Source organism: Ochotona curzoniae, unplaced genomic scaffold, assembly GCF_017591425.1.
Source record: "Ochotona curzoniae isolate NIBS_2020 unplaced genomic scaffold, NIBS_Ocur_1.0 contig_4792, whole genome shotgun sequence".
NCBI classification, from domain to species: domain Eukaryota; kingdom Metazoa; phylum Chordata; class Mammalia; order Lagomorpha; family Ochotonidae; genus Ochotona; species Ochotona curzoniae.
Window position 1 is genome coordinate 20,195 of NW_024466389.1, and position 27,956 is coordinate 48,150.

Here is a 27,956-nt window from a genome sequence, read left to right on the forward strand (position 1 = left end):
GCTTAAGACACGCGGGAATAGCCACTTTTTAAGAGAGTGCTGTTTTTGAGCTGGCCTCAGGTGAGAACCTGAGGGAGAATTGTTGGATGTGGAAGTCTGTTCACTAAACTTCATTTGCACAGTTTTTAGATTATTGCATGTTTCTGGAAAGGAAGAAAAGACCAGGAGTCAGTGGTTGTGGAGAAAGGCCTACAGATTTGTTTGAAGCATTCATGTGTTGTGAATGTTGTCTTCTAGAGCTTGGAGAGACGTGGATTCAATTCTTACTGTGAGAGTCATTCCTAGATAGTGCCAGCCACAGCCTTTTGCATTGCTTAGGAGGGATTTAGTATGCTGAGGTACAGAGTATCCTCTTGCTAACTGTATTTAGTGAGCTAATGGGTCAGATCGCTTTTCAAAAGATAAAAAAGGTATTATGTTTTAATGTCAAGATGAATTTTGTAGTCACATATATTGATGCTAAACCTATTTCAGATTGCCTAAATCATTTTTTTCTATGATAATAAACTGGAAATCAGTGGTGCTTTTAGGAGCTGGGTTACTGCTGTGTAGACAGGATAATTCAAACACGTTCTTCCCTGCCATTTGTCTAGTTCAGCTTCACAAATGACAGTCCATTTGGGATAAACAAGCAGATGAGATCAGCAGCCCAGTGTGTGCTTCTCACTGGCTTTTCTCATGATTATTTACTTATTTATGTAAAAGGCAGAGACAGAGAGAGACGGATTGAAATATTTTGCATCAACAGGTTCATTGCATTAGTGGCTGCAATATTTAGGGTGGGACCAATGCAAATCCAGAACCAGGAACTCTATCTTGACTTCCTACATGAGAGACAGGGGCTAAAGTATCTACATAATCTTCTGCCGATATATTAGCAGAAAGCTGGACTGCAACCTGATTAGCTAGGAACTGAAGCTGGAACTGAGACGTTGGTGTCACAGCAGCAGCTTAGACGCACTGTACCACGATACCAGTCCCCTCACTTACTCAAATGATTAAAAATGTAAATGAATGTTTTAAACACAATTCATATAGGCACTTTTTGAAATAAGTCCAAAAGCAATCATTCCTTAAACTTAGGTGGGAAAGGTCCCACTTCTTGTATTATACAATAATCCTTCCTTAATGCTTCTGGAATCAAGGGTATCTCTTTACATTTCTATTATCTCAATGACGTAAGTTTGAAACCTATTGCCAGGAAAGTGAAACATATGCCCTCCAGGGCCCAGGATTTCTGTCTTTGCGACAAGCCCTGGACTTCAAGGGCATGATTAAAGATCTTCTATGTTAACCGTATTTCCATCTGTTCATCATCAAATTCAGCTAAATGAGTCATGGTACCAGAAACTCCACGGTAGTTGTCCCCACGTTTTGCATTCTCTTGATTGGTTGCAGTTAGGTGGTTTCCAAAAATCCTGAAGCAGTGATCAAGCACAAATTGTACAAGAGCAACCTATAACAGAAAGGGCAAAGGGGGTGATGGATTTTAGCATTGAACATCCTTATGAATCACACTGCAGATCTGAAACTTGAATCCAACAGAAATGTAAGATTTACTAGGGAAAATTCAGTTGTCACAAAGTACAAGATTAAAATTTTCATAAGAAATAACGTCAGTATCTGGGTATCTGGATATGTTTTTAAACAATTTTAGTCAAATGCATTATCATTTGTTCCTTAATTTGGTTGTTAACATTTTCATTTAAATAGTAGTATGTTTAAAGATATTCTTATTGTCGATGAATAGCTGTAGGATATTTGGGGAGAAGACGTGCATTCTTATTTTAAAATTTGTAAAGAACTCAATAGAGACCTTAGGGAAATAAGCTTTGTGTGTAAAGTGTTGCCAACTTGGGGGTACAAAGAATATCTACATCTCTTGACATGAAAGTAGGACACTGGAGACAGAAATGTCTAAAAACCTGTGTGTTTCCATGTATCACGTCAGCCTTGATTTGGGGATTTGCTTGGGGAAAGAGTGGGGTCTTATCTGGCATTCTGTTGCTCCCGAATCTCACATGCCAATTGCTGGGATGAAGTACGCCCTGTTATCTCTCTGAACTACAATTAGCCCAGGAAGATCACAGCATGTATCCATATTGTCCAGGACAGCTTTGCTCCGTCCTTCAGCTAGCTCCTCTGGTATTATAATTATTGAAATCACTTCTATTAGAAAACCTTGTTAAATGCCCTGTGAGACTCAAGCTGAAATTTCGTTGTGTCCAAGGTCCAAATTCATTACACCTATGAGACACGTCACTCTTTCCTCTCTATGGTGTTAGATATGGTGTTAGAGTTTGTGATGGGAACTGAATGAATCATTCCTCCCAATGTCCTACCTTGAAATCTCTTCTCATTCATAATTTTGCCAAAGGATGTATAACTGCATCCTCAGAGAAAAACATAATGCATATTTGACAAAAATTTTCTCAGAACTAACATGCTAAATTTCAGGATTAAATTTTAGTATGCTACAGTGAATAAAAAGAGACACCACACCACCTTTCTCTTCCATTCTGTTCCTTTATCTGAGATGCTGGCCACTGATGGCCATAAAAGACTTGGGGTAATACACCACACCAAGTTAGAACTTGTCATCTCCTTTGAAGGTGAAGTTTGTGAAATCTTGTGTATACAGCAAAAGATGGATTGCAGGAGACAAACATTTGGTTTTGGCAGTTGTTGGAAAAGTCTGAACACAGAAAAAAGGCACACTTAAAATATGAATTATTAGCTCAGTAAATTTTACTCATACATAGGAACATTCTAATTTCTACACAGTTGATAAAATTTAGTGAAAATACCAGAGTTACCAATATATCTTCAAAATATTTTGTGTGGGGCCCTGCGGCGTGGCCTAGCGGCTAAAGTCCTCGCCTTGAAGGCACCAGGATCCCATATGGGCACCGGTTCTAATCCCAGCAGCTCCACTTCCCATCCAGCTCCCTGCTTGTGGCCTGGGAAAGCAGTTGAGGATGGCCCAAAGCTTTGGGACCCTGCACCCGTGTGGGAGACCCGAAGAAGTTCCTGGCTCCTGGCTTCGGATCGGCATAGCATCGGCCCGTTGCGCTCACTTGGGGAGTGAATCATCAGATGGAAGATCTTCCTCTCTGTCTCTCCTCCTCTCTGTATATCTAACTTTCCAATACATACATAAATCTTCTAAAAAAATAGTTTGTGTGGTTTTCTTTGAAAAATCTACAGCTGAACAAATAGTTTTCAAATCAAAATTAACAGAAACATACTTGAAGCACCCTAGCATTTCAGACTGTGACAAACTATAACCCTTACTAAGTGAAAACAGAAATTGAATAAAGTAAATTCTTTTATTTGCAAGTCACTAGCACAAGAACAAAGCAGCATGGCAACAGATCAAAGGTTACTCATCTCCTAAGTGACTAGAGCTTGATACGAATGCCTAGGAAAATGCTTCATTGACTTTAATTCCTGTCCACCTGCAGAATCCTCTGGTTCACTGACTCTCTGCAGATGTTACACAAAGATTGTGAGTTGATTTATCTTCTAGCATCTAGCAGGAAGCAATGGATTCACTTCTGTCTCAAGGTCCTACATTCAGGAGGTGTACAAAGGCGTACAAGGACAATGGTAGGAGAGAAAGGAGAACGAGAACTGAATGACAGTGGCAAGGATTTCATTTCTTGTTAACTGTTCTCCACAAGTGTGACTAACGAACACATTGACGCTGGTGGTGATCTGAGTGGCTGGAAAGACATTTCAGGCTAATATAATTTAAGGAGAATCTTGGTTGTGCTTTCGTGGCATAATGATGAGGGAAATATCATATTTTTACCTCTTAATTATGGCTATCTTGGCCTCCTCATTCCCTTCCTCCAGAACTCCAATGAAGTCTTCATACAAGTTGGCTGTAAGTATACTTCCAGGTATGTTTTGAAGCAAATCCTTTTATAGATTAAAAAAAAATGTATTATTCTCATGAAGCATGCATTGGCTGGCTACACTTCAAGAAAACTTTCCAATGAAGGAACTTAGTTATCAAGTACTTCAGAGCTAACAAACCATGAGCTACACAGAGCTTGGCTATGAGTCTACTGCTTTTAGCTTATGGAAACAGGGGTTGTATTTTTCCCTGATGAAAAGCACAGCATAAAAACTAGTTTTTGTAGCAACAACACTGGAAGTCAGTGCCATTATCTGACCTTCCCTTTCCTGTACAGTTGAGGGAATTAGTACAAAGTAACAATATCTGATGATGTCTCCTCTACCCTATTATTTCTGACTTAATTTTAGCACCCATATTTAACCTGTTTATTTTGACATTGCAGTATTACTTGTTAGTATGGATGGTTCTGAATCACACAAGACTCCCATATTCTCACACATAGACGTAAGGGCACAGCCTTGCTTGTCATCAGCTGTGTGCTCCTAGAAGGAAATTCTCACCCTAAATTCAGTCTTCTCACATTTTTAAATTTTTTTTTTTTTACTTTTAAGCAAAAATTTCCTTTCATGTGTTACCAAATTTCCTATACTTGCCTATGAGGTTTTCTTTGCAATCTTTGTTGCAACTAGTAAATGATACTCGGTACGTTGTTGGTATGGCATAACCACCACAGCAGGGACACATTCACCGTGTATATCATGCAATAGTCTGCATGTCTGGGCAAGTCCTAAACCTCTGGCTCCTCCTGTGGTTCCCTTTGGATAATGGACCAAATTCACATGAGGTAACATCTTGTTCTTTCTACTTTTTTTCTGAATCCCATGATTTTGAGATATTGGTGGAACGCATGAATGAATCAGAAACAGCCCAAGCAAAAAAAACGTTAATTCTGTACTCACTGGGCAAATAGATGATTCGTTGGGAAAAAAGTCAACGTGGTACTGACGAAACAGCGTTTCTAATCTAGCACAATTTCCTAATTGATTGACATTTTATTATCCAGGCCTAGAGTGAAGTGTTTTGAGCGGGTCCAGCCTGATGGCCTAGTAGCTAAATCCTTGCCTTGTGTGTGCCAGGATCCCATATGGATGCCAGTTCACTTCCTGGCTATTCCACTTCTCATCCAGCTCCCTGCTTTGGCCTGAGAAAGCAGTAGAGGATGGCCCAAAGCCTTGGGACCCTGCACCCAAGTGGGAGACATGGAAGAAGCTCCTGGCTCCTGGCTTCAGATCAACTCAGCTCTGGCCATTATGGTCACTTGCAATGAAAATAAATAAATCTTTAAAACAAAATGAAAGTCATAAATGGAAGCCACTGTTTGAGGTCATATATCTTTATGGAGAAGGGTATGTGTTGACATTATTTTATAAATAATACTTTTTCATACAGAGCACTGAGGTGAAAGAAGGAGACCAGAGCCTCTATAATCTAAACACCATTTTCAAATTTACGGTGCTGAATAGCCTTAAGAGCGCTTGCACTCAATAGGCACTTTGTGTCATGTTTTAAAGCATCTTAATTCTATAGGTCTATTAATGGCCTGGAGCAATTTTGGTGAAAGTGATACACAAGCATGTGGTGCCAATAATTTTCCTACCTTCAAGACGGTTGCTACCAAAATAGGGCATGTGGTTTCCCAGTTGACCTGCTCTCTAGAGTTTAACTTCTCCTTTAGGGCTTGACAGTCTTCCCAGTTGGCACACTGACTGAAGATGGTCTTTGTGGCAGGACCCTTTTGATCAATCATGAAGAGCATCTCCTGTGGGTAAAAAATAAAATAATATTACATAACACATCATCCATATCTAAGTCAGGCTACTATTCAACATGGAGTCAGAAAAAAAGATGTCACCAGAGCGGGGAGAGCTCTCAATATTTCTAAATGAGCTTATGCATGGATGAGGAACACTCACCCCATCAAGTACTCTCAGCAATGTTGAGCCGTAGACGGTCAAAGTGAGGCTTACCAGAATTGCTTGTGGCAGCTCATCATTCTCACACACGTCTTGCAAAAGAGATCCAAAAAGTGGTTTTTGCTGGGATGTGCGCAGGGCAACGGCTGATGCCATCTCATTGTGGCTTTTTCCTAATACATGCTGAAATAGCCATGTTTTAGCCGGCTGCTGCTTTTGAGTCAGTTTCATGTGAGGTTCTGATAAAGAAGTGAGATTGGTTAGATGCAGAGCTCTGTTCTTAGCACCACATTTCCCCATGTCCAGATTACTTCATGTGTCTTTAAATGGTTAGAAAGGGCTGCAAGGCTGTTCACAGCACTCGGGTGTGCTGTGTGTTCTTCCCTGTGTTCAGGAACTGGAACTAAACCTAGAGCTTGAGGGATTTAGCTTCAATTCTTACTGCAGGTACATTTTTCAGAGTTATGCATACCTTGCTGTATGGCATCAGCAGGTGATTCATTTGCTGATGTGTGAGTAACCTGGTGTTAGCTGTAGTTCGGTTCATGGGCAAGATATCTATTCAACAATAACCTGGGGTTAGGGTGCACTTCCCCGCTGGGCCACTGCTCCCTCTGGTGAGTATGAGAACTGGGACCTGAGGCCGACCAGGCCGGGCAGGGCTACAACACTCCTTGGCTTGCATGTGAGCTGGGTTAGAGGGAGAGCCAGGCTGGGCTAAATGACCACATCCAGGGGTGCAGGCATGGGCCAGGATAAGTGTGGGCTGGTTGGGCTCTGCTGCAGCATCAGCTGGGAAGTGCTAGGAATGACAGCAACTCCTGTCAAGCTAGACTGTAGAGCCACCTGGTAAGTGCAAGATCCAGGGCTGGGAGTGGGCCTAGTAGGCAAAATTGTGGGCACCACTCTGATGGACTGCAGCTCCCACCAGGGAGCATTTGAACCAGGGCTAGGGATGGACCCGACTGGACAGGCAATGGCACGCAGCAGCATGAGTGTGGGCTAGACAGGGAGAGTCAGTTGGGCTAAGCTAGGTTGAAGCACCTATTGGTGTGTAGAAAAGCCAAATGGGATGCAGGACAGATCGGACCAGTCTGCTGCACACAGCAGGATGTGCAGGAACTAGGGCGGGGCGGGCCTAGTGGGGGTTACTGGCAGTCACTATGACTGGGTTGCAATTCCCACTGATGTTCTTGAGGGCTGAGTGTGTGATGGGCAGGATGGGTTGGGCTGCAGCATCCATTGGTTTGAGTAAGAGATGCGGCTTGAGGCATAACTGACGCAGCAATGTGGGTGACAAACTGAGATGGATCCCACACTGTCTGGCACACACAGCAGTCAGGTCTGGGCTCACCTCTGGTGAGGTTTCTTTGGAGACACCCCAAAAGGAGCCGCTGAACTCAAAACTCCAACCATGGGGAGAATCGTAGGATTTGTGGTCTGACCATGGAATGAATGAATCAGAACTGAGTCTCCAAAACTGCTGAAGCCTGTGCAGTGGACAGCACGCCTACATGCACATAGGGGATATGGCAAACCACGGGGGCCTGCAGAGGACATCTAATACCATAGCAGAGGATGAAAGGCAGAAAAAGGGACAACTGTCCCAGCTAAGCATTGATAGCAAGTATCTAGGTGAATGGAGACTCTAAACTGGATTGTCAGCAAATGAACCTTGGAAGGATTTCCTCATCCTTGTATCAACAAAATCAACAGCTTTTCAGAACTATCAAAACCACTTGAGCAGTACCCTTGCAGCCGCGTTCCACATCGGGGACCCTGGGGTGACATCAAGTAGCCATCCCCTGAAAGGGTTAATTGTAAAGGTGACTACTCCTAGAAGTCTGGAATCTCCAAAGAGACACCTGCATCCTGTTATGAAAAAAAAAAAGCTCCTGTTTCCTGAGACACCAGGAAGCAGACAGGAGATAAGGAGAATCTTGGAGTTTTTAGATTTACCGGAAAGACAGCTACTTTCGAGGCATGCTGTTTTATTACTGTCTACATTGAAGTGATATGATCAGGAAACCCCAAACCTATACATGCTTTCTGTTTTGTGTCATTGTAAGCTCCTTATCATGTACTTGCTGTCATGTAGCTTTTGATTCTCTGATACTTACTATAAAAATCCCACATGTATTTCAGCCGAGGCACTTCTTGCATATGGCAAGAGGTTGCCCCCAGACTAGAAATTAAAATCATTTCACCCGTCTTGGAGTCTCACTCAAATTCACTGAACCCCAACAGTCCCCCATCCCCAGGTACTGATGCAGTTAGGAGGCTCGGTGCAGTTTTGCCCCTTCTCTCGCCACTTGCCCCAGATATAGAAAAAGGAAAAGAAAATTGGAAACCATGGTCTAATCCACTTTCCCCTATGCTACCCTAATCAGTGGTTCACATGGGCATGCATCTTTCTCAACTATGTACACCTCATCAAAAATTAAATTTAAAAAAGAAAAAAAGAGGTGTTTGTGGTTGTTTTAGTGCAAATACTCTCAGATCTCAGACTCATCTTCTAAATGAATGGAGACCTTTAAAAAAAAAGCAATGAAGCTAACATCAATGCAATGAAAGCAATGAACTTAACATCATAAAAATGTGAGAATAAAAAAAAAAACCAGGAAGGGACTCATCATCCATGTCCTGAAGTAGCCACTCCTAAAAATGGACGGTTGGCTCCTAGGACCTAATTTCTTGCCTTTGGATAATAATTTGTTTCTAGGCTCACCAGACCTTCTTTCAGCCCTATGTATGCTTTTGTTAAATAAATCTGTTTTTACAAATATTGCTCTACATCATCCCAAAACAGCATACATTCCAGTTTTCCAAGTATGTGGTATACAACTGACAGTGACATAGAATACTTGCCAAAAGTAACACGACTGGTAAATGGTGGTACAGGCTTGGGTGTGCTGCAGAATTTATAAGACTTCAAACTAAGTGCCTCATTTTCCCATGAGGTCATCCTTCCCTAACTGCCCCTGTGGGCACTGGACAACTGCTACCTCAGATGCTGCAGAGTATGAAGTGGCAGATACACAAGACAGGCAACGTTGTGAGCCTTTCAAATGTATTACAGTGGAGCACATTTAGTACATCTAATAGCAATTCATAAGCTCATGAAGAATGAAGTGAAAAGTATGCCTTTACAGTGACATAAAAGCAGTTTTCCACACTATATAGAAAATGCCTATAATAAAGAAAGGCTGTATTTAAATTTGTTAGCACTGAAACCAAATGATGTTTTAATTCTATGTCTCCATAGAAATCTGCATGGTACCCTTAGACATAGAAGGTCAAATTAAATTTACTAAAACCATGTTTTTACTTGAAGTATTATCATATGATGTCTTAGATGGAGTTACAGTTTTCATCAATCATTATGTTAAATCAAAAAATCTGTCATACATTTTCTTTGGTCCCAAGATAATGAGAAGCTCCTCTTGGTGGTTTTGTAACAGAAAGAGACATGGGCCCTGCAGCCTTGTCCTCTGTGCCCCAGGGCACTGGATAAGCAGCTCCTATGACCTCTTGGAAACTTTGTCATTGGTTCCTCACTAAAACCAGAACCGTTTCACTGAGGCCCTGGCATGTTCTCCCTGGGATCCCAGTCCAAGGAACTCTCACCCAAGCTGTTGTCAAGATGTATGGCACTCTCCTCAGAGATGTTGAAATTGAGGCTCGCTCCAAAGCTGCTGGGAAACACCTGGGGGTGCTCCGTCCGGAATACAGTGGTGTCATCTCTACGTACCCACAGGCAATTTTTCATCAGACAATGTATAACAGAAATCTGTGACACACAGGAAAACAGAGTTGCCTTTTTTTTTTTCATTTGGTATAGTTCTATACTATGTCATCAATAAATATTCAAATTATAAAGAACACAAAAATCAGAATTATGAAAAACTTCCTACTTGACTGAAAAATATTACTTGCAAGAGAAATAATTATACTTGAGAGAATATTTTGTAACTGATACCAAAATACTTCTGAACAGAAGACTCATACGCTTTGTGACCCAGTTCTATTAATACCATTTTTGTATCACTAACTCCATCAGTAAAGCTAGGATAATCTTCAGTTAATTTTCAGTTAACATACAGGAAGTTTGGAGTAAATATCTACCTTGCTCTCTAAGTTTTGCAAATAATCCACTAGATAAGACCTTGTGAAGCATCTTAGACTCTGGGTGGGAAATTTGGCAAGAAACCAGTAAGCTCAAAAAGTTTATTGGTTTAGCTGCAGTCTCTCACAACACATTTGTACTTACTCCAAGCTTTACATCTCAATGGGGAGGGCGGGCTTTGGGAAAGAGCTCTGTCTGTATTGGGGGGGGGGGCTGATTTTCATATTGCAGCAGCAGAGATGAAAGGGCAGGTAAGCGTTTCTCGGAATGAGCCACCGCTGGCGGAGAACACACTGTGTGCGGAGCTGCATGTGCTTATCCCAGCCAGGCAGGGTCAATTACAACCTCAGGAGACTCAATTACCAACAGTTCAGCAGAGAAAATCTTAGTGTGGAAACCATGTTCCCATTTCCCTCAGCTCAGGGCTGAGAGCCAGAATTGCCCCTCGGCTTGCAGGTTCCTGCTTGTGACATTCTCTACTTGTCTGTGTGGTTTAGTCAGATCAGTGAATTGTCTCCTGGACGAGAAAGGAGAAACACTGCACTGCTACTCTGCTCACAAATCTACATTCCCATCACTGTCATAGTTGAATAAATGGCCTAGACCACCCATAGATGGTTATATATATGTATTATTATATATTACATATTGAATTTTTACTCTATAAATTTGCCCATTAGAATTTATATCCCTGAATCTCACGTCCCAAAGAGTATTCTGCTCCTCAGGTTACAAAATAGAGCGTCCCACTACCTTCTGATTCTCTTCCAGTGTTGGTATCTTGAAAGTGGGTTGCTGACGGGAAAGCATGCTTGGAATAACACACAACAGTGACTTCAAAGTTGTCTTTGGATTAAATGAGAAGTGTTGAAACATCACGGGTAGGGACCTCAACAGGTACCACAAAACAGCATAGCTGATTTTTGGAAGGTGTTTTGAGAGCCTACAGACAGAAATTTCAGTCTTAAAGCAAGTCATTTGATAAGGAAGCTGTATATACAGATAAAGACAACAAGACATTTAAATACCATTATTACAACCTAATGGAAATAGGGCAATGTGTCTTAAACACACAACCTCTCAGTTTTGTTATAACTCCAACACTATATTTTAATTTTGGCAACCTTCATTGCAAGCACTTATTTATCTAATACAATTATTTTGAACAACCATGAATGCAAAAAGTCATCGAATTCAATTACCTAACCATAGATGGACCTTTTGTGTTTAACTTTCTCATTTGCAATGTTAATATGGAGCATTGGGTAATTTTATTTAGTAGCATCTCTTTATCCAGTAGGTTTCCTCAATAACCAATTGACTATTTTGAATGTGTGGTCAATGGTGAAGGACTATGTATTTGCAATTCTAGGAGAAAATAGGTAAATGACAGTGACAATCTTGCACCTATACTGAAACTGGCCTCCACCTTTACGACCACATAAAAAACCATTTCACATTGGTCATTCTTTACCAGATAAAGCTCTATCCGAGCAGATAATAGCTCTTTAAGACAATGGTTGGTTGTGCATTTCAGACATGCTTAGAGTAATTATCACATCATCACCTCTGAACTGCAGGCAATCCTTTATTCTCTTGTACATCGGCAACAGCACCAACTCCCTGATCACAGAGAGTGGTCACACATGCACCTCCTTGGGTCGTCTGCAGGAAATCCAAAGAGATTAAGACCCACATTACTTTGTGTAACAAACAATGAATTGGAGAAATTACAAACAAAGTGTAGGAGTATTCAATGTAATCCCTTTTGCCTCACAGTCATCCCAACCGTCACCTCTATGGAAGTGGGCCTGCCATTTTACACTGATTTCACTTGCAGAAATGACTTAGGGGTCTATTCTGACTGCAAATAAAAGCTGAATAATGTTGAAAATCAGCAGAATATTTTCCTCTTGTATGAAGCTGATTTTACAGGTAATCAGTAACTTAGTCCAAGCTGATGGGGTCTGGTGATAATTTGCTCTAAATCACACTATTTAAGGAGAAACAATAAGCATTTATACTTTGTATGATTACATTTTATACTTTTAGACTTTAGAAAAGTCTGAATCAAGTAGCATTCATACATACAGAGGCACACACCCTCAATAAATCTGGAAGTGGGGACTTCTGGCTTCAACTACATGTATCCACTGAGAAAAAGTTTTTGTAACATTATTTCTCATTTATTTCACTGTTTAACACAAAGGGAGAAGACTGAGGGATACACTTTCCTATCCCGAGAAGAGTCCTATGCTAACCTCTATGTTCAAAGTTTTGTGCATTGCTTTCCACTGTAACTAAAATGCCTGCTTACTTCTCAAAAGCTTAATGTGAGCTTTTTTTTTTTTTTTGAAAACTGCTATTTCTTAGGAAGACACTTGAGTCATCAAATGGAAGATGCTTGTTTGAGTTAATACAGTGTATGTTCAGAGGCATTGTCAAAATGACTTTGCTCGTGTGACTTTGCATGAAGGAATCAGGAGAGGGTGGCATGTGATCGCAGGATACAAGCTACTTAACAATGAATTCAGGAGCTACTTGCTATGTGAATTTGTTAGATGCCTTTCATATTTTCAGGGTCTTACACTTGTCAAGGATGTTATTGCTCTAGAACTGCACTCCAACATTATGTTTCCAGTTCCTTATGCTATGAATTTCACTCATGTGACATTTAAAATGCGCATGTAAGAGTGATGCCCACATACAGATGAATATTCTCTGCTGCTTTAAGTTTCTAAATATCTTTCTGATATGGGGGACAACTTTTGATGATAGCTACAATAGTTGTCCTATATAGGGAAGAATACAGTAAAATCATATTCATTTCATGTATTCATAACTAGGTGAAAACATTAATCTTAAGAATAATTTTTAAACCCAAGATGACTGGCAGGTAACTTACACATATTCCGAGTATTGATAGTGATACTTTGATAAGATCATTTACTGCATGTAGACTGATTACTACCACAACTTGAAACTGTAAAAAAAGATCAAAGTTGTTTTAATTGAATTGTAAATCATATGATCTATTCAATGTCAAGTTATTATTAATTCTAAAGGTAAAGTTTCTTTTTGACTAACAATAAACCACATAGAAGACACTGATCCTTAATTCACTTTCATTCCTTTATGTCATATAAAGCTGAAAATGTCTTCAGTCAAGTGTGTGTCTTTTAAAATAAAGCAGTTGTGGTGCTCATGGATAAGTTCTAGCAAGAAGGAGAATGACTGACAAGGCTGCGCATGCAGTGCTACAGGGTTGGTCCTCACCAACATGAGGGATGACTTAGACGGAGCTGCGTCATTCCCTGCCTCGCTGAGCTACATTTCTGCAATATGGGCTTCTTTAGTTACAGAACGTACACTCACTTTAAGTCAAATCGTAATAACTGGCCATCACAGGCACTCTCATTGTTAAACGACAACATAGAGAAAACCTTTTCCGAGTCAGGCATCACACTCAGATTTTCAGCGTGGCAATGTATGGAACAATGAGTGTAGAAATCAGGACAAAACACTTCAAAATTTAACTTGCATTTCCATAGCTGCCAGTGAAGAAGCAAGTAGTTCCCTCTGCCCTTCACATCCACAGAAAGACAACTCCACAAAAATAGGGAGAAAATTCATCAAAATCACCTGAAAGGGATGAAGAGGCTTGAGAAGGTATGTGCTGACCTAGCTGAGCTGCAAGCAGCGACTTTTCTTTTTTTAAAGATTTATTTATTTTTATTGGAAAGTCAGATATACAGAGAGGAGGAGAGACAGAGAGGAAGGAAGATCCGTCTGCTGAATCACTCCCTAAGTGGCCACAACGGCTGGAGCTGAGCTGATCTGAATCAGCAGAAGAGCCAGGAACTTCTTCCAGGTCTCCTATGTGGGTGCAGGGTCCCACGGCTTTGGCCCATTCTCTACTGCTTTCCCAGTCCACAAACAGGGTGCTGGATGGGAAGTGGAGCAGATGGAACATTAACTGGCACCCTTATGGGATCCTGTTGCTTGCAAGGAGAAAACTTTAGCTACCATGCCAGAACCACAGCAGTGTTTTCAAAAAAGATAGAGAATAAGTGTCTAAGAAGCTGTTCTGTGCCTGTCAGTTTCATAACATCAGAGTAATCTGTAAAGAGGTCTGCATGGTTTGAGAAAATAAAAGCTTAAAGAAATATGAAGAAACATAAGCAGACTTTCACATTTATAGGACTTGCATCTCAAAAATTAGGAATAAAAAGAGTTCATTAACATAAAATATTTTGGAAGGTGCAAACAGTAGGCTTTAGGGTTCATTGAAAATGCTCACCTTTTTGATGGATGTCTGAAAGTCCTTACATAGACTTTTAAAACTCTACCAATATTGTTTTACAAAATTTAAAAAGAAACTTTTAAAAATGTTCATAATCATTTTATACTTTCTTTGGTTTTTAAATCAGCAGGTTTGCATGGCATACAGAAAACAGGAGATAGAAAATTATTGTGGGGCCTGCCACAATAGCATAGTGGCTAAAGTCCTCACCTTGCATCTGCCGGGATCCCATTTGGGCGCTGGTTCTAATCCCGGCAGCCCCGCTTCCCATCCAGCTCCCTGCTTGTGGCCTGGGAAAGCAGTTGAGGATGGCCCAAAGGTTTGGGACCCTGCACCCGAGTGGGAGACCCGGAAAAGCTCCTGGCTTCTTCCTTCGGATTGGCTCAGCTCCAGCCGTTGCGGCCGCTTGGGGAGTGAACCATCAACACAAGATCTTCCTCTCTGTATATCTGCCTTTCCAATAAAAATAAATCAATCTTCAAAAAAAGGAAGAATATTGTAAGGATATATGTATTTTTTCAACATCCTCTTTCTTTTCATTTTGGACAAGTAAAAAACTTCACAGAGATTTACTTCTTTGAAAGTAAAAAGATGTTTAAAAATAAACCATGCATTAGTTAGGGAAAGTGGAAATAGCAGACAATGTTGCTTTGCCTGAACATATCTAAAAGAAAGCTTTACTGGCCAGCTTGGAAATATGATTAACCCAACCAACAACTCCAGGTAGAACTGGAAGTTCACTTACTGATGCGTGGTTGTTGATGTCTACAGCAAAGACATGAAGGAGAATGTTTCTGGCATGATCCTCCTCTTGGGATATGTCGATGTTCCTAATCAAATTCAACAGCACGAAGCAGATCATGTAATTAATAACTCATTTCATATTAACCTATGCAGCTGATATTTTCAAATCTTATCATATAGATGGACTCATCAAGATTAAAGTATGAGTTGGAAACATTGCAAGAAATGAAGACACGGGCTAGAAACATGGCCCACATGATGAGCAGTTTGAGCAGCAGACACACTCTATAAAATACTCCTACATGGGTTGCAGGCCCTGGCCCCTCTCAGGTTATGAGCGGAGCAGTTTCCTTGGCACTCAGTAGAGTGACTTCCATATACGAAAACTGGAGAGTACTGTGACTTCCAGCTGATAGTCTAGAAAGGAGAAAAAGATGAAAATGTCATCTAGAGCTTCCTTAATGATAAACAAAACATGCATGGAGATTAGGGGACTTTATTTTAGAATGACTTCACTCTTCAAGGCCATTTTAGAGCTTGTTACTGAAATACAGTATGCATACCAGAGAAATGCACATAAAAGAACAGAAAAGCAAACATCTGTCCCCTGAGCACACTCATAACCAGTCTTCAGATGAAGAGCAGAGCATGACCAGCACAGAGGAGTCCTCAGCACTCAGGTGGGAGCCAGCAGGAGGCTGGTCAGCAGCTAGGAGCGAATGGTCTCATAACATATTTATTCTTACAAGGGCAATTGTTGGAAAGCGTTTTCAGAAATTTACATTTTAATCACAACATAAAAATGAAAAATGTATATAATGGCAAAACACCATTGGTGAAAGTTTTATTATTCCTGAATAACCACATCTTCTTATTCCTGAGTAACTACAACCAGAGAACAGGAGAAAAAATGAACTGCATGAAATGCCCACACTACATTACAACTATCAGCGCACGTATAAACACACCAGAAGGCAGTGGCTCAAGTACTGCCTTCCTCATTTGTGGTCTCTGGAAGGATTCCATCTGTGCAGCAATATCACAGTGATGGGAAGTGCGTCGTACATTAAAGAGAAGCTGGTGTAGAAAGTCAGCACTGAATCATGACCTTGGGATGCAAGCTATGAGATCCTGGGAAAGTCATTTAGCTGCTGGAAGCCTCACTCTCCACAAGTTGAAAAAGGTGTTAATTTACAGAGGACTTTTATAGCTTCCTGTTCTATTCAAATGTAACAAGTAGCAGGATTCTAACTAAATTACCCTAAAGATTACTTACACGTGGATGAATATGTTGGCCCAGAGACAAGAATACCATTTGTGAATAAGAGCCACAATGTTTATTTTTTCATACAGATTCAGAATTAAGACATGTTCAATGAGTTCTTGTTAGAGTCAAAATGTCAGTCATCGCCTTGTTACATGACTAGGGCCAATGTTTTCCTTTCAAAGTAGTCTGGGAGAAACCTTCTCTCTGTCCTAGACACTGCAAGTGACTATGCCCTTCCACAGCTTATCCACGTACAGACTGGATTAGTACTTACTGGAAGGTGGCCATACATTTCATTGCAGGCCCGCCCAAGAAGAGCAACGTCTTGTCAGAGGTGTTAATCCTTTCCTCCAGTCTGTCCACTATGTAGTTGATCATCTGCAGGTAGTTGGGTGACATTACACGCTTAATATTAAAGTTGTTCTTATTTTCAGAAAGTCAAGCAATAATCAGTGTTAGTTTGTTTCTGAAATATTACAGGAGAAGCTATGCTCCCGTGAAGACTTCTTGTTCTATCTGCTACAGGGTCAAACACAGGACGTTCACATCCATTCCCCATCGGTGCACAGCACAGAGGACCATAAGATTGGACTCTTCAAAGTGTGTCCTGAGCACAGCCAGCCTAAGGAGGTTCTACCTGCTCCAGGGGCAAACACAGGACGTTCACATCTATTCCCCAAGAGTACACAGCACAGAGGACCATAAGCGTGTCCTGAGCACAGCCAAACTAAGGAGGGTCCTGAACAAATGTAATAAAAGGGAGCCGATAGTGATACAGTCTTTCTGAATGCTGAATATGTGTCATAGACCACAATCTAAATGCTACTTTTTGAGAGAACCATTCATTTATTTATTGCCTATATTGTACATATTTCTTTATTTAGGAAGCTGAGTAAATATCAGAAAACACACAATTAATACATAGTGTTTCCGAGACAGATCGAGACAGACTGGGAAGGCTGGTATTATGTGCAGTGGGCAAGACTCCGCCAGCACCCCACATGGGCACCAGTTTGAGTCATGGATACTCCGCCTTTTATTCAGCTCCTTGCTCATGCACCTGAGAAAAAAGCACTTTTACTCCTGCTCCCACAGAGCAGCCCTGGAAGACACTTCTGGCTTTTGGCCTTGGACCAGCCCACCGCCAGCCATTGCAATCATTTGTGCAATGAACTGCCAGAGAAAGATTCTTCCTGTTGCTCCTTCTCTATAGGTCTGCCTTTCAAATAAATAAACCTTTTAATAAAAATAGAGGCAGACTAAACAAATACAACCTTGGATTACATGGATTTAAATATGTTGAGCAATATTTTTTGTAAGCATTTCTAAGATATAGGTTTCTTTAAATGTCCCTTAAGATTTGCTCCAGAAAAAATTTCTAGACTGAATTCAGGAAACTAAGGTTGAAGCGCTTTTTCTCTCCTCTCTGGTTGTTACCTGAGGGGTGATACCTGTTCCTAGAAGATGGCTGTGTTCTGTGCCAGTTCCCTTGACTTATGCAAATGACATTTACGTGACAGTGTTGGGCCCATTTAGGATCATCTTTCTTTGTTAGGGTTGGAAAGCTGATATGTCTTCACAGTGTATTCTGTTTTCTAGCTGATTCACAGATGGCAGGGGTTTGGGTGTGGGATGTAGGGTATTCACTTGAGGGGAGTTCTTTCTACCACTGACGTCCAACACACTTAGGAAGAGAAGCAGTCACTAGTGCTACAATGGTTGCCCTAACTTCCCAGGCGAACCTACAGCAAGCCCAAGATGCATACAGCTTGACAGTTTGGGAAAGTATTTCAGGGAAGGTTGATGGCATGGGGGCCCACTGCATGTGAGTGCACACAGACACAGGCTGATAAAACAAATCCTCTGCAAACACATTCTACTGTTCCTGAGAAAGTAAGGCTGACACAGAACACAGCCCAAAGCACAAAGGCCAGGACCAGTTGCCCAGAGGGTAGACCCAAGAGCCACAAAAGACTGTGGTTGAAACAACCTTCAGCAGCATATAAATCAGCTTACACACACAATGCACGTCGAATTATCACTGAGAGAATTATGAATGCCCATGTGAATGTCAATGTTGGCATTTATAATAAAATACATAATATAAACAAAAATTCATGTGTATTTCTGAGATTATCACAAAACAAAGTGTACCCTGCAAAAGCATTCTTAAACTGTAAAGTTCTCCACAAATATTTGCTGCCATTTCATTGAAATGAACAGTGTCAGACATGTCATTTAAGAAAAGTGTCTGACTCACTTAGGAAAAGTCATATTGTATTTTCCCAATATCTTAAACTAATTTACTTGTAAATAAGTAATTACAGGTTGGTTTTGTTAGTATGAAAATGAATGTAATGCAAAGTTACGGTAAAGTAAGTCCCATCTTGTCATTCAAATTTATCAAAAAAAGGGCTAAAGAACATAAAATACTGGGTACATTAAAATGTGTACAAAGACCAGACCATTCTTTCTATAATTTGGTTGTACTTCCACCATATTCCAAGAGGTCTCTGTGACTACACTAGGAAAACACAAATATAATGAAGAAAATATTAAACTCTTTTGAATAGGGCAGGGATTTTCAGAGACACAGAAACATATTTTTCCCAGAGCACAGGCAGCATGTCTTCTGAGAACATAGTCTGTTGTCTTGTCTTGGCAGCACTAATTCTGAACAACACCAGTAGCTTTTTGTGAAACCAATAAAGTCATGGATTAGTTCCTATGTTTTAGGGGAGGCAAGTCAGAACACCTTCTGGGGGTGCTGATCTATTGGGATGATCTCAAACCACACATGAAGAGATTACCTCGTGTAGCGCAGACCTGAGTGACCTTCTAAAGCTTGAGCTGCTTTCTGGTTGATAAGAACAGCTTTTTTTCGTTAATCCTCGACACAGAAAACGACACAGCCTGTGCACCTGGTGAGATTTGAAGCCAAATCAGGCAGCACCAGGAACTCCACCGTAGCCAAGGCAACTTGCTGTTATGATGCAAGGTTCCAAGGCTCATGCCATAACTGACAGTCTGCCATATTGACTTCTTACATTTAAGTCCCTTTTAATTTTTAAAAATGGGTAATTATCAAATCACATGTGATCTGGGAAACCCCCAAGGACTTTGTCTTTAATTCAGTTTTACAATTGACCCAAACTGGAATACAATTTTATATCCATATATTTCAACTCACTCTCTATTTCTCTGGGAAATACTTCGGGCTGGGTAAATTCATAAAGGAATGAGGCCTCTTTTACTTTCACAGTCTAACATTAGGGAATATTGCTGATCTAGCCTTTTCCTGGCTTGCAGATCGCCACCTTCTGTGCCTTCACACGGCAGTGAAGGAAAATGCTATGAGGGCTTCAACGGGGACATTTTGTGGGGACACAAAAGTGGTCATCTACTTTTGTTTATTATCGTCAACATTGACCTTTGTCCCCTGAGTACCAAACAGAAGAAATAGCATAAAGTGATGCTCTGCCAGAAACAGTTTTTCCCTCAAGTTTCTCTGTGAATGATCAAAGGTTCATATATTAGCTGGTGTGAAATCTCTTTTATTTACCATGTATATCACATAGGGAAAAACAGTTGTTTTCTAGAAATATTTCTAAGTCTTGGTTTGTAAAATAAAGGAAACACCAAAGAGGATTCTGCCATAATTGCAAATAAATAAATAAATAAATAAATAAATAATAAAGTAGCATCACAGAAAAGACAGTATGGAGACGGGCTTGGCATAACCATTTAAATCACCATCTTTGCCAACAGCATTTCAAATCAGTGTGCTGTTGCTGGGTGTGAGCGAGATCACGCCAGATATGTCTAAGGTTTATTAAGGAGTCTTTATTAACCAAGTTGGTGATAACAGGGCCCACTAGAAATAGCAAGTCTCAAGTCCACATGGCAATCCAATCAATCGTAACCCCAAGAGGAACAAATGGTCATTACCCTCAAGTCCATTCATCACGCTGAAGACCCATGTCCCAGCTTCCCCAACAATGTAAGTTATCCTAAGAGACATGCAACGAATAACCTGGATGTACTTCACTGCTATTTTCATTGTCCCACCCAAACAGTAAACAGAGGATGAGGAATGCAGACATGCATGGGCCATACCTGTCCTCACAGGTACTGGGGAGGCCAAGAGTCAGAGTGCCAGACCAACAGAAGCACAAGACCAAGATGGTGAGCACCTTCCTATCGTGGGCCTTTATAGCGCTTGTGAGGGGAGTGGTTACACAACAATGCAATACCACCCCTCTCAGGTGACAGGTGAGAGTCACAGGTGGGCGAGAGGGAACACCTAGGTGGTAGGGGAATGACTCCCAAGCTCGTGACCCTGAACTAGCTGCCTATTTTACCACAGTGTCAGTTCTAGTCCTGGCTGTTCCATTTCCAATCCAGCTCCCTGCTAACATATGTGAGGAGGCAATGAGGACTGATCCAGATCCTTGGGCCTTCTCCCATGTGGGAAACCAGGATGGAGTTCCTGGTTCCTGCCTTCCACCTGGCCCAGCTCTGCTTATTGAAGCCATCTGAGAAGTGAATCAGAAATTGAAAGATCCCATTCTTATTTATGTTTTTATCTATTTATTTACATGTTTATTTTAGTTCCATAGGCTTTGGGTTTTCCTTTCCCCTCCTCCCCAAATCCCCTTCCCATTCTCTCTTTGATGCTCCCTCTCTCTTTCAAATTGGAAAGACACACATGATGGTTACTGCAGTTACAGGAAGTGGGTGGACACCACAGTGACCTCAGCCAGAGATCTGGCACATCCCGAAGGCAGCCAAGGCCACATATGGGCCAGTGATGGACAATTCCTTGCCCTACCAGGGCCCAAGGAGGGCCAATGCCAGCACGCACGTCAGAAGGGGTATGAAACCTTGTCTCCACTACCCAGCTTGTCTTTCCCACTTGCGGTCCTCTTCTCCCGTTTGTTCCTCTGCCGCAAGGGGTAAGGCCCAGCAACAGATTTCTCATAATAAAGGTCTGTTTGTACTTGGCTGGTTCTTCTTTCTTGGGTAGTTGGCAAAGCTAACAACAAACACGTATGCACACATAACGTGGCCCATGGCACAGTGATTTGTTATTACCATTAATTGTTTCTGTAGCAGGTATGAAATCTTTGCTTTTGAAAATACCAAATGTGGGGAGGGTGGGAAATTGGGTGGGCCTTCTCCCTTAATACCCCCCTTTAAACATGAAGGAAACAATTTGGAAAAAATAATAGTCTTACCCACTTTCCTGTAAAAAAAAAAAAGAAGAAGAAGAAGAAGAAAAGAAAATACCAAATGGTTGGTTACACCTGGTGTGACAGCCTAGTGCTTAAAGTTCTCACCTTGCATGTGCTGGAATCCCATATGGGCACCGGCTCAGTTTGTATCCTGGAGGCCCCACTTACCATCCAGCTCCCTGCATGTGGCCTTAGAACCCTGCATCTGTGCAGGAGACCCAGAAGAGGCTTCTGGCTCCTGGTTCCTGGCTTGGGACCAGGCTGAAGCCAGGAGCCAGAGGACTCCCAGATGGCACTTGGGGCATTCTTCCTGGGTGTATTAACAGGAAGGTTAATTGTAAGCTAAGTCCAACACTCGCAACCCCAGGCACCCTCACAGCAAGTAGAGCCCTATGCTCCCTGATGACCCACGCCTGGGACACTCAGAAAACAGCCCTGGGCTGGCAGAACCATGTCAGGTATCTAGGAAGAAGCTCTTCTTGTTTCATAGGAGCACTTACCAGGCCATGGGGGCAGGTGGAGAGTCTCGGGCAGGAAGGTTCACCCTGGCAGCCATCCTCCAAGGGTACTGAGGTCTACAGTGGCAGCCATGGCTTTCTCCAGCTGTAGCAGCAGCTCTTGAGGCTATGGTGAGAATGCATCAGTGTCCACTCTCTGGAACTCAGGGTGTGCAATGACACAGACCGGCACCTCTGCAAAGTGGCTGATGTCAAACGCAGCCTTCCGGTAGCCCAGCCTGGTGCTCCTTCTGCCCGCTGCCCCAGAACAAGGAGCCTCCTTTCAGTGATGACCTTGAGGAAATGGTAAAACTCTTCACCTTCATGATGACCTGAACCAGAACGAAAGGCCAGTCAGTCATGTGGTCACCGTTAAAGACAGCACAGGATCCCACCAAAGGCCCAGTGAGCAGAGGCACCGAGAGGTGAGATAGCAATCCATGAGGTTCAAGTCACACAGCCTGCGAGCCTCCCGAGACAGGCAGCTGGCCTTGGATTAACCCTCACACATGGCTGATGACTGCCTGCCTCTTGGGCTTTACAGGCTCATCCTCCCCACAGTGGTGGGCTATTGACACGGATCCTTCTCATACCCTGAGTCAAGTCCCTGCAAGCTTCAGCCACAAACCCCTTCCTGTGCTCCCAGTTCAGCCCAGCAACCCTTGGCCATGAACCCCCTTCCATGCTCCTAGTTCAGGCCCAGAAAGCCTCAGCCCAGGCCCCTGGGTTCCCTGGTAGTGGTGGTGCCAGGTTGGTATCAAATCCCTCCATGTGCTGATCTTCAGCTGCATGGCACAGAGCTCCTGTTGTAGAAAGTGCCACATGAAAGCCAGGTTGCAGCCATTGACTCAGTTGTGCTTGGTGGAGATGGTGACATCCTGGAAGGGCCAGGCAGTGATCCACAAGTCTGCTATAGGTGCACCAGGTGCCAGCCCAGCTGGGGAGAGAGGTATGGGCCACATCAGTACACTCCCAGAAGCTAAGATCATCTCAGTCCATAGCTACCCAGATGAGCCCAGGGCAGGAGCAGGGCCCAGGGATGGGGTGGTGGTACCACTCATTGCCTCTGGTACCCTGCCCCCTGTCCTGGTTCTTCAGGGAGCCACTAGGAGCTGTAACAGGGACTACAGTCAGCAAGAGCAAAGAGTGCAGGGTGGGGTGGGAGGGATAGGGCAGGGTTAGGGATAGAGCAGGGTGCCGCTGCCTCACCAGGCTGTGCATCTGATGGTGCCACCTGCTGGACACAAACACCATCAGTCCAGACTGCTGGGTCATCTTGGCGGGGGAGGGGGACCACAGTGCTGATGCATGGGGTGCAAGTGAGCATCCCAGAGCATGGAGGAGGGGAGGTCACATCGTAGGGCAGGACACTGTGGCCGTCCCACAGAGACTCAGCTTGTTAGACCCATTATACAGACCATCTGTGGGTGTTATTCACTCTATGGACATCACATCCATGTTACGGCCAGGACACAGACCAGCTGTGGGTGCTATTATATTGTATGTAAGTCACATCGATCTACCATACCAAAAACTGAACGTTTTCAACAATGATTGTGCTCTCAACAGCACAATTCATTTCTTTTTCAGATCTATTCTATTTTATTTGAAAGGCAGAGTTATAGAAAGAACTAGACAGAGATCTTCTACCTGCTGGCTCACCCCCTGAATGGCCAAACTGAAGCAAGCTGAGGCAATCTGAAGCCAGGAGCCAAATGGCCAGTTGCTTTCTGCACGTGGTTCTCCCACATGGGTTTAGGAGACCAAGGCTTGAGTCATCCCGTACTGCTTCCCCAGGCACTTGAGCAGGGAGCCGGATCAAAACCAGAGCCTGGGGAACAAACCAGCACCTACATGGATGCCAAGGCTGCAGGCAGTGGTCTAGTCGACTATAACCACAGTGCCTCACCCACCGTCAATTCAGTGTGAGGAAGAATGGAAGTATTTAGTTTTAAAAGACATATGGATCTGAATGGCTGAGCAAGAGCAAAAATACTGCAGCAGCTGGTTACAACTGTTGGGGCTGGGCCAGGCCAAAGCTCAAGGGGTCTCCAGTCCTGGTGCAGGCAAAGGCTCTAGGACCACCTTACGCTGCCTTCGGGGGCCACAACAGGAAGCCCCAGGGACACCAACAGGGACACGGCCTCCTGGGTGACTACAACAGCAAGGCCGCTCCCCGGGGCGGGGTCCGGGTGGGAAGGATCCCAGTCAGGCCAGCCACCTCTGGCTTTCCTCCCTGAGCAGCGGCGGAGCTGGGCTAGCTGCCTGAGGAGGCCCCGCTGCATGGCAGACCGGCTCCCGCTTCCGCGCGATCTAAGACCCGTGGCAACGGGACTCCCTGCCGTGAATAACAGACCTCAAACACCCAATGTCTCCACTGTGTCTCCGGCAACCACTTCCCCAACACGCGATCCCGGAAGAATGTTACAAACCTCCCGTGACGGAGCGGAAGTCGGCCTGCAGGCCTCCGCCCACCAGGCTCCAGTCCTCCAGCCGTGTTCCCGCCTCCCGCCTTCCGGCCGCCAGCCCGCTCCTGGGCGCCGAGGTTCCGGGCTGGCATGGCTGCGCCGCAGGCCGCGCCGCAGGCCGCGCCGGTGGAGCTGGGCTTTGCGGAGGAGGCGCCCGCGTGGCGGCTGCGAATCGAGCAGTTCCCCAGCAAGGCGGGCGGGCGGGCGGGCGGCCGGCGTGGCTGGGCGCGGCGGGGCTGCCGGGCCGGGGCCTTGGCCTGCGCGCTCTGCGGCCGCCCGCTCGCCTTCCTGCTGCAGGTGTACGCGCCGCTTCCGGACCGCGACGACGCCTTCCACCGCGCCCTCTTCCTCTTCTGCTGCCGGCAGCCGCCGTGCTGTGCCGGCCTGCGAGGTGCGTCCTCCCCGCCCCAGACCCCGACTTGTGGGTTAGGGTCGTGTGGGTGCCCCTGGCTCTGTGAACTTTGCGATTTGACAGCCGTCAGGCTTGTTGCTGACTTGGTTAGCCCAAGAGCCCACTCAGTCACACGTGCCAGATACAATTCAGCTTCTGGATTTTACATTTCATTTATTCAAAGGCAAAGAGGAAGAGAACGAATCTCCTGCGCTGCTTATCGCCCCAAATGTCCGGACCAGCTGAGGGCTAAGCCGGAGCCAGTACAGGGCCCTACAATGTCCCCTAGTGCTGGTCCCCACATGGTAGGGACTAGAGCTGGTCTCTCCACAAAGTCCCCACAAGGACCCATGGAGCTAGAGGCATCACCTCCTGCCTTGCTGGTACCTTAGCAGGGAGCTGGTTGGAACAGGGCTGGAGTTCCTAGACAACATCTGACATGGGGGTGACCTAACCCCCACCTTCTAGATGTTAAAAACCGCATTTTTGTTTAAAATCTCCCTCCTAAAAAAAAGCTCCCCAAAAGAAAAAGTTTTGTTTTCTCTTTTTAAAATAATGGTCTCTAATGTGAAATAGAGAATAAATATTTGAAGCATTGTTTTGTCTTATCTGAAATTTTTACAAAATTTAGTTTTCAGAAATCAGTTACCTAGGAAAATTACCCTAACCCTTACCCTTACCCATAGCCTAACCCATAGCCTAACCTAACCCGTACCCTAATCCTAACCCATACCCGAAACACTAACCCTAACCCGTACCCTAACCCCTAACCCTAAGCCTAACAACCCTACCCCTAACTCTAAATCCTAACCCTATCCCTACCCCCTCACCCATGACCCCTGACCTCTGACCCCTCACCCCTGGCCCTGAGCCTAACTCCTCACCCCTGACCGCTTCACCACTTAGCCTCCTAACCATAAGCACAAACCCCAACCTTAAACCCCTGACTGCTTCACCACCTAACCCCCTGACCACAAGCACTAACCCCAACTCTAACCACAAGCACTAATTCCAAAAACAAAATTTAACTGATAAAGTATAGAGCTAAATCCTAACCCCTAAAGAACAAACACCAGTTCACAATGCGAGAACCCACTTACCTTCTCACCTGCTCGGATCTTCAGACATTTGCACCAGCGAGTCAGTCAAGGTGGGACTCAACTTCCGGAGTTCCTTGCTTGCACGTTGACTTCATATGGATGTGGCAACGCCCTAGACGTACCCAGCACAAACACACAAAAAACCCATAAACCCTCACACCACCTTGTACCCACATCAGGCCTGAGCCACCCCCAATTACACAGGACAGAGGCCTCGAGCAATGCCATGATATTGTGGGGTTTACACAACACCTGTCATGCTCATGTAGTTCTACCTACAGGATTTTCACATGGTCTGTAAAAATCAAGCAACACTGAAGACAGAGCCCTGCACACAAACAGTTATGACAGTCTGGCCACAGCATGGTGTCAGAAACAGGAACCTGGCATGCAGGTTCAGCCTGAGGCCTGAGTCAATCACAAAACACATGAAAACAAACTAAGTGGACCAGTGCCAGAAAAGTCAGATTAGCGCGCCCTCTCGTGGCCCACAAAACTCACTGCAGGACAAAAAATTACACGAAGCCCTTAGCTCAGCCCATCCGGAAGCTGCTCCGCTTCCTAAACAACCCCCAGGGCCTGCATCTCAAGGTGCTCTGCGAGGCATGCAGGTGATGGTAAGGTTCCCCAGGACCTTATTGCAAAAGTTCAATGCAAGTGAGCTGGAGTGGAAGTCCAGCTCCCAGAGGGCCCTGGGCACGCTGACTCCAGCTCCAAATCAAGGAAAGCACCCCAGCCCCCAGAGGCATTCTCTCTCAAGGACACTCTTTTTAGAAGTTGCACAGGAGTCCCATGATGGAAGCCTTACACACGCCCTCGGGGTCTGCATTTGCACGAAAAAGCAGTCTAGAGCCACAGCACAGCACACAGCACAGAGCTCCCAGGAGGCCAGCAGCTTTCTGTCTCTTCATGTCTGCCTGCCAGTCTCCCTCTGTCCTATTTGCTTTGAAGCACAGAGCAACAAGACAGGGAGAGAGAGAGCATCTGCTGGCTCACTTCCCCGAAGATCACCACCAGAGCCAGCTGTGGCTGGGCCAGGACAAGCCTGGGAGCCAGAAGCTTTCTCCAGATCTCCCACAGGGCACAGGGCCCTGGCCAGCCTCCACTGCTCCCCCAAGAGTATCAGCAGAGAGATGGACTGCAGGGGAAGCAGCCAGGATTTGAAGCAGCAACCAAACAGCCCATCTGTCTGGCAGGCTGAGGCTTGACCCACTGGGACAACACCCTGCACCACTCCACACCACCCGACTCCACCCCCTGCTGGTTTCTTCGGCAGGCCAGTGAAGGTACCTTCCCCCCTGGCTTGCACAGCTCAGGCTGTTCCATGGTATGATAGCGGCGGGCACAAATGAGGGATCCTCGCATGTTGCTATTGTACCTATCCTGGGGAGACGGAACTCTGTGGAAAACAGATGTCAGCCATTGGGTGTCTTGTGACAGGTGGCACATCAGCGGCCGATGGTCCACGGCTGGCCTGCAGGAGAGAGAGTCTTGAATCCAGGATGATCCCTGGAGGAGGGTGAAGCGTTCCCTGGTGAACCAGAGGGCAATGGCATATGGCTGGAGGCTGTGGGACCAAATTCCAGCCTCAAATGCAGACGAAGGAGATGCCTGATCCCCCAAGTGTTTCCTAGGAGGCTCTGAAGAAGGGAAAGGGGTCCTCATGAGCCCATGCCCGGAGATGGCATGGGAGGCTGTCGCTGTCCCGCTGTATGCATTCGTGCACGGAGCCTGGAGTAACATGCTTGGACTCCTGGCTGATCGTGAATAGTTTATTAACAGCACCAGATTTTAAAGGAAGGTTGTCAGGCAGGTCTCCACAGAGGAGGGGCTTGAGCCATTTACATCTCAACAGCAAGGTACTGTTCCCCAAAACACAGCTAGTTCCTCTAGCAGGTTCTTTCTCTAATCCTGTGAACCAGGATGTAGCCTGCTCATTCATCTGCTTCTCAATTGCTCGTGGCTCCTTCAGGGGAGATTCAACTGGC

At 44.3% G+C, this 27,956-nt stretch overlaps 1 protein-coding gene across 1 annotated transcript; it reads right to left on the reverse strand.

Moving 5' to 3' along the window:
- Window positions 1–21: 21 nt before the first annotated feature.
- Window positions 22–24,408, reverse strand: LOC121161401. Its single transcript, XM_040987731.1, has 12 exons — window positions 24,366–24,408; window positions 22,013–22,341; window positions 16,553–16,656; window positions 15,013–15,097; window positions 11,532–11,629; window positions 10,718–10,907; window positions 9,466–9,628; window positions 5,893–6,077; window positions 5,523–5,684; window positions 3,815–3,924; window positions 1,345–1,456; window positions 22–143 (listed from the first exon to the last, which is right to left on the reverse strand). The coding sequence occupies exons 3-11, from the start codon at window positions 16,654–16,656 to the stop codon at window positions 1,399–1,401; spliced, it is 1,155 nt and encodes a 384-aa protein (XP_040843665.1). The 5' UTR covers window positions 22,013–22,341; window positions 24,366–24,408; the 3' UTR covers window positions 22–143; window positions 1,345–1,398.
- Window positions 24,409–27,956: the final 3,548 nt, after the last annotated feature.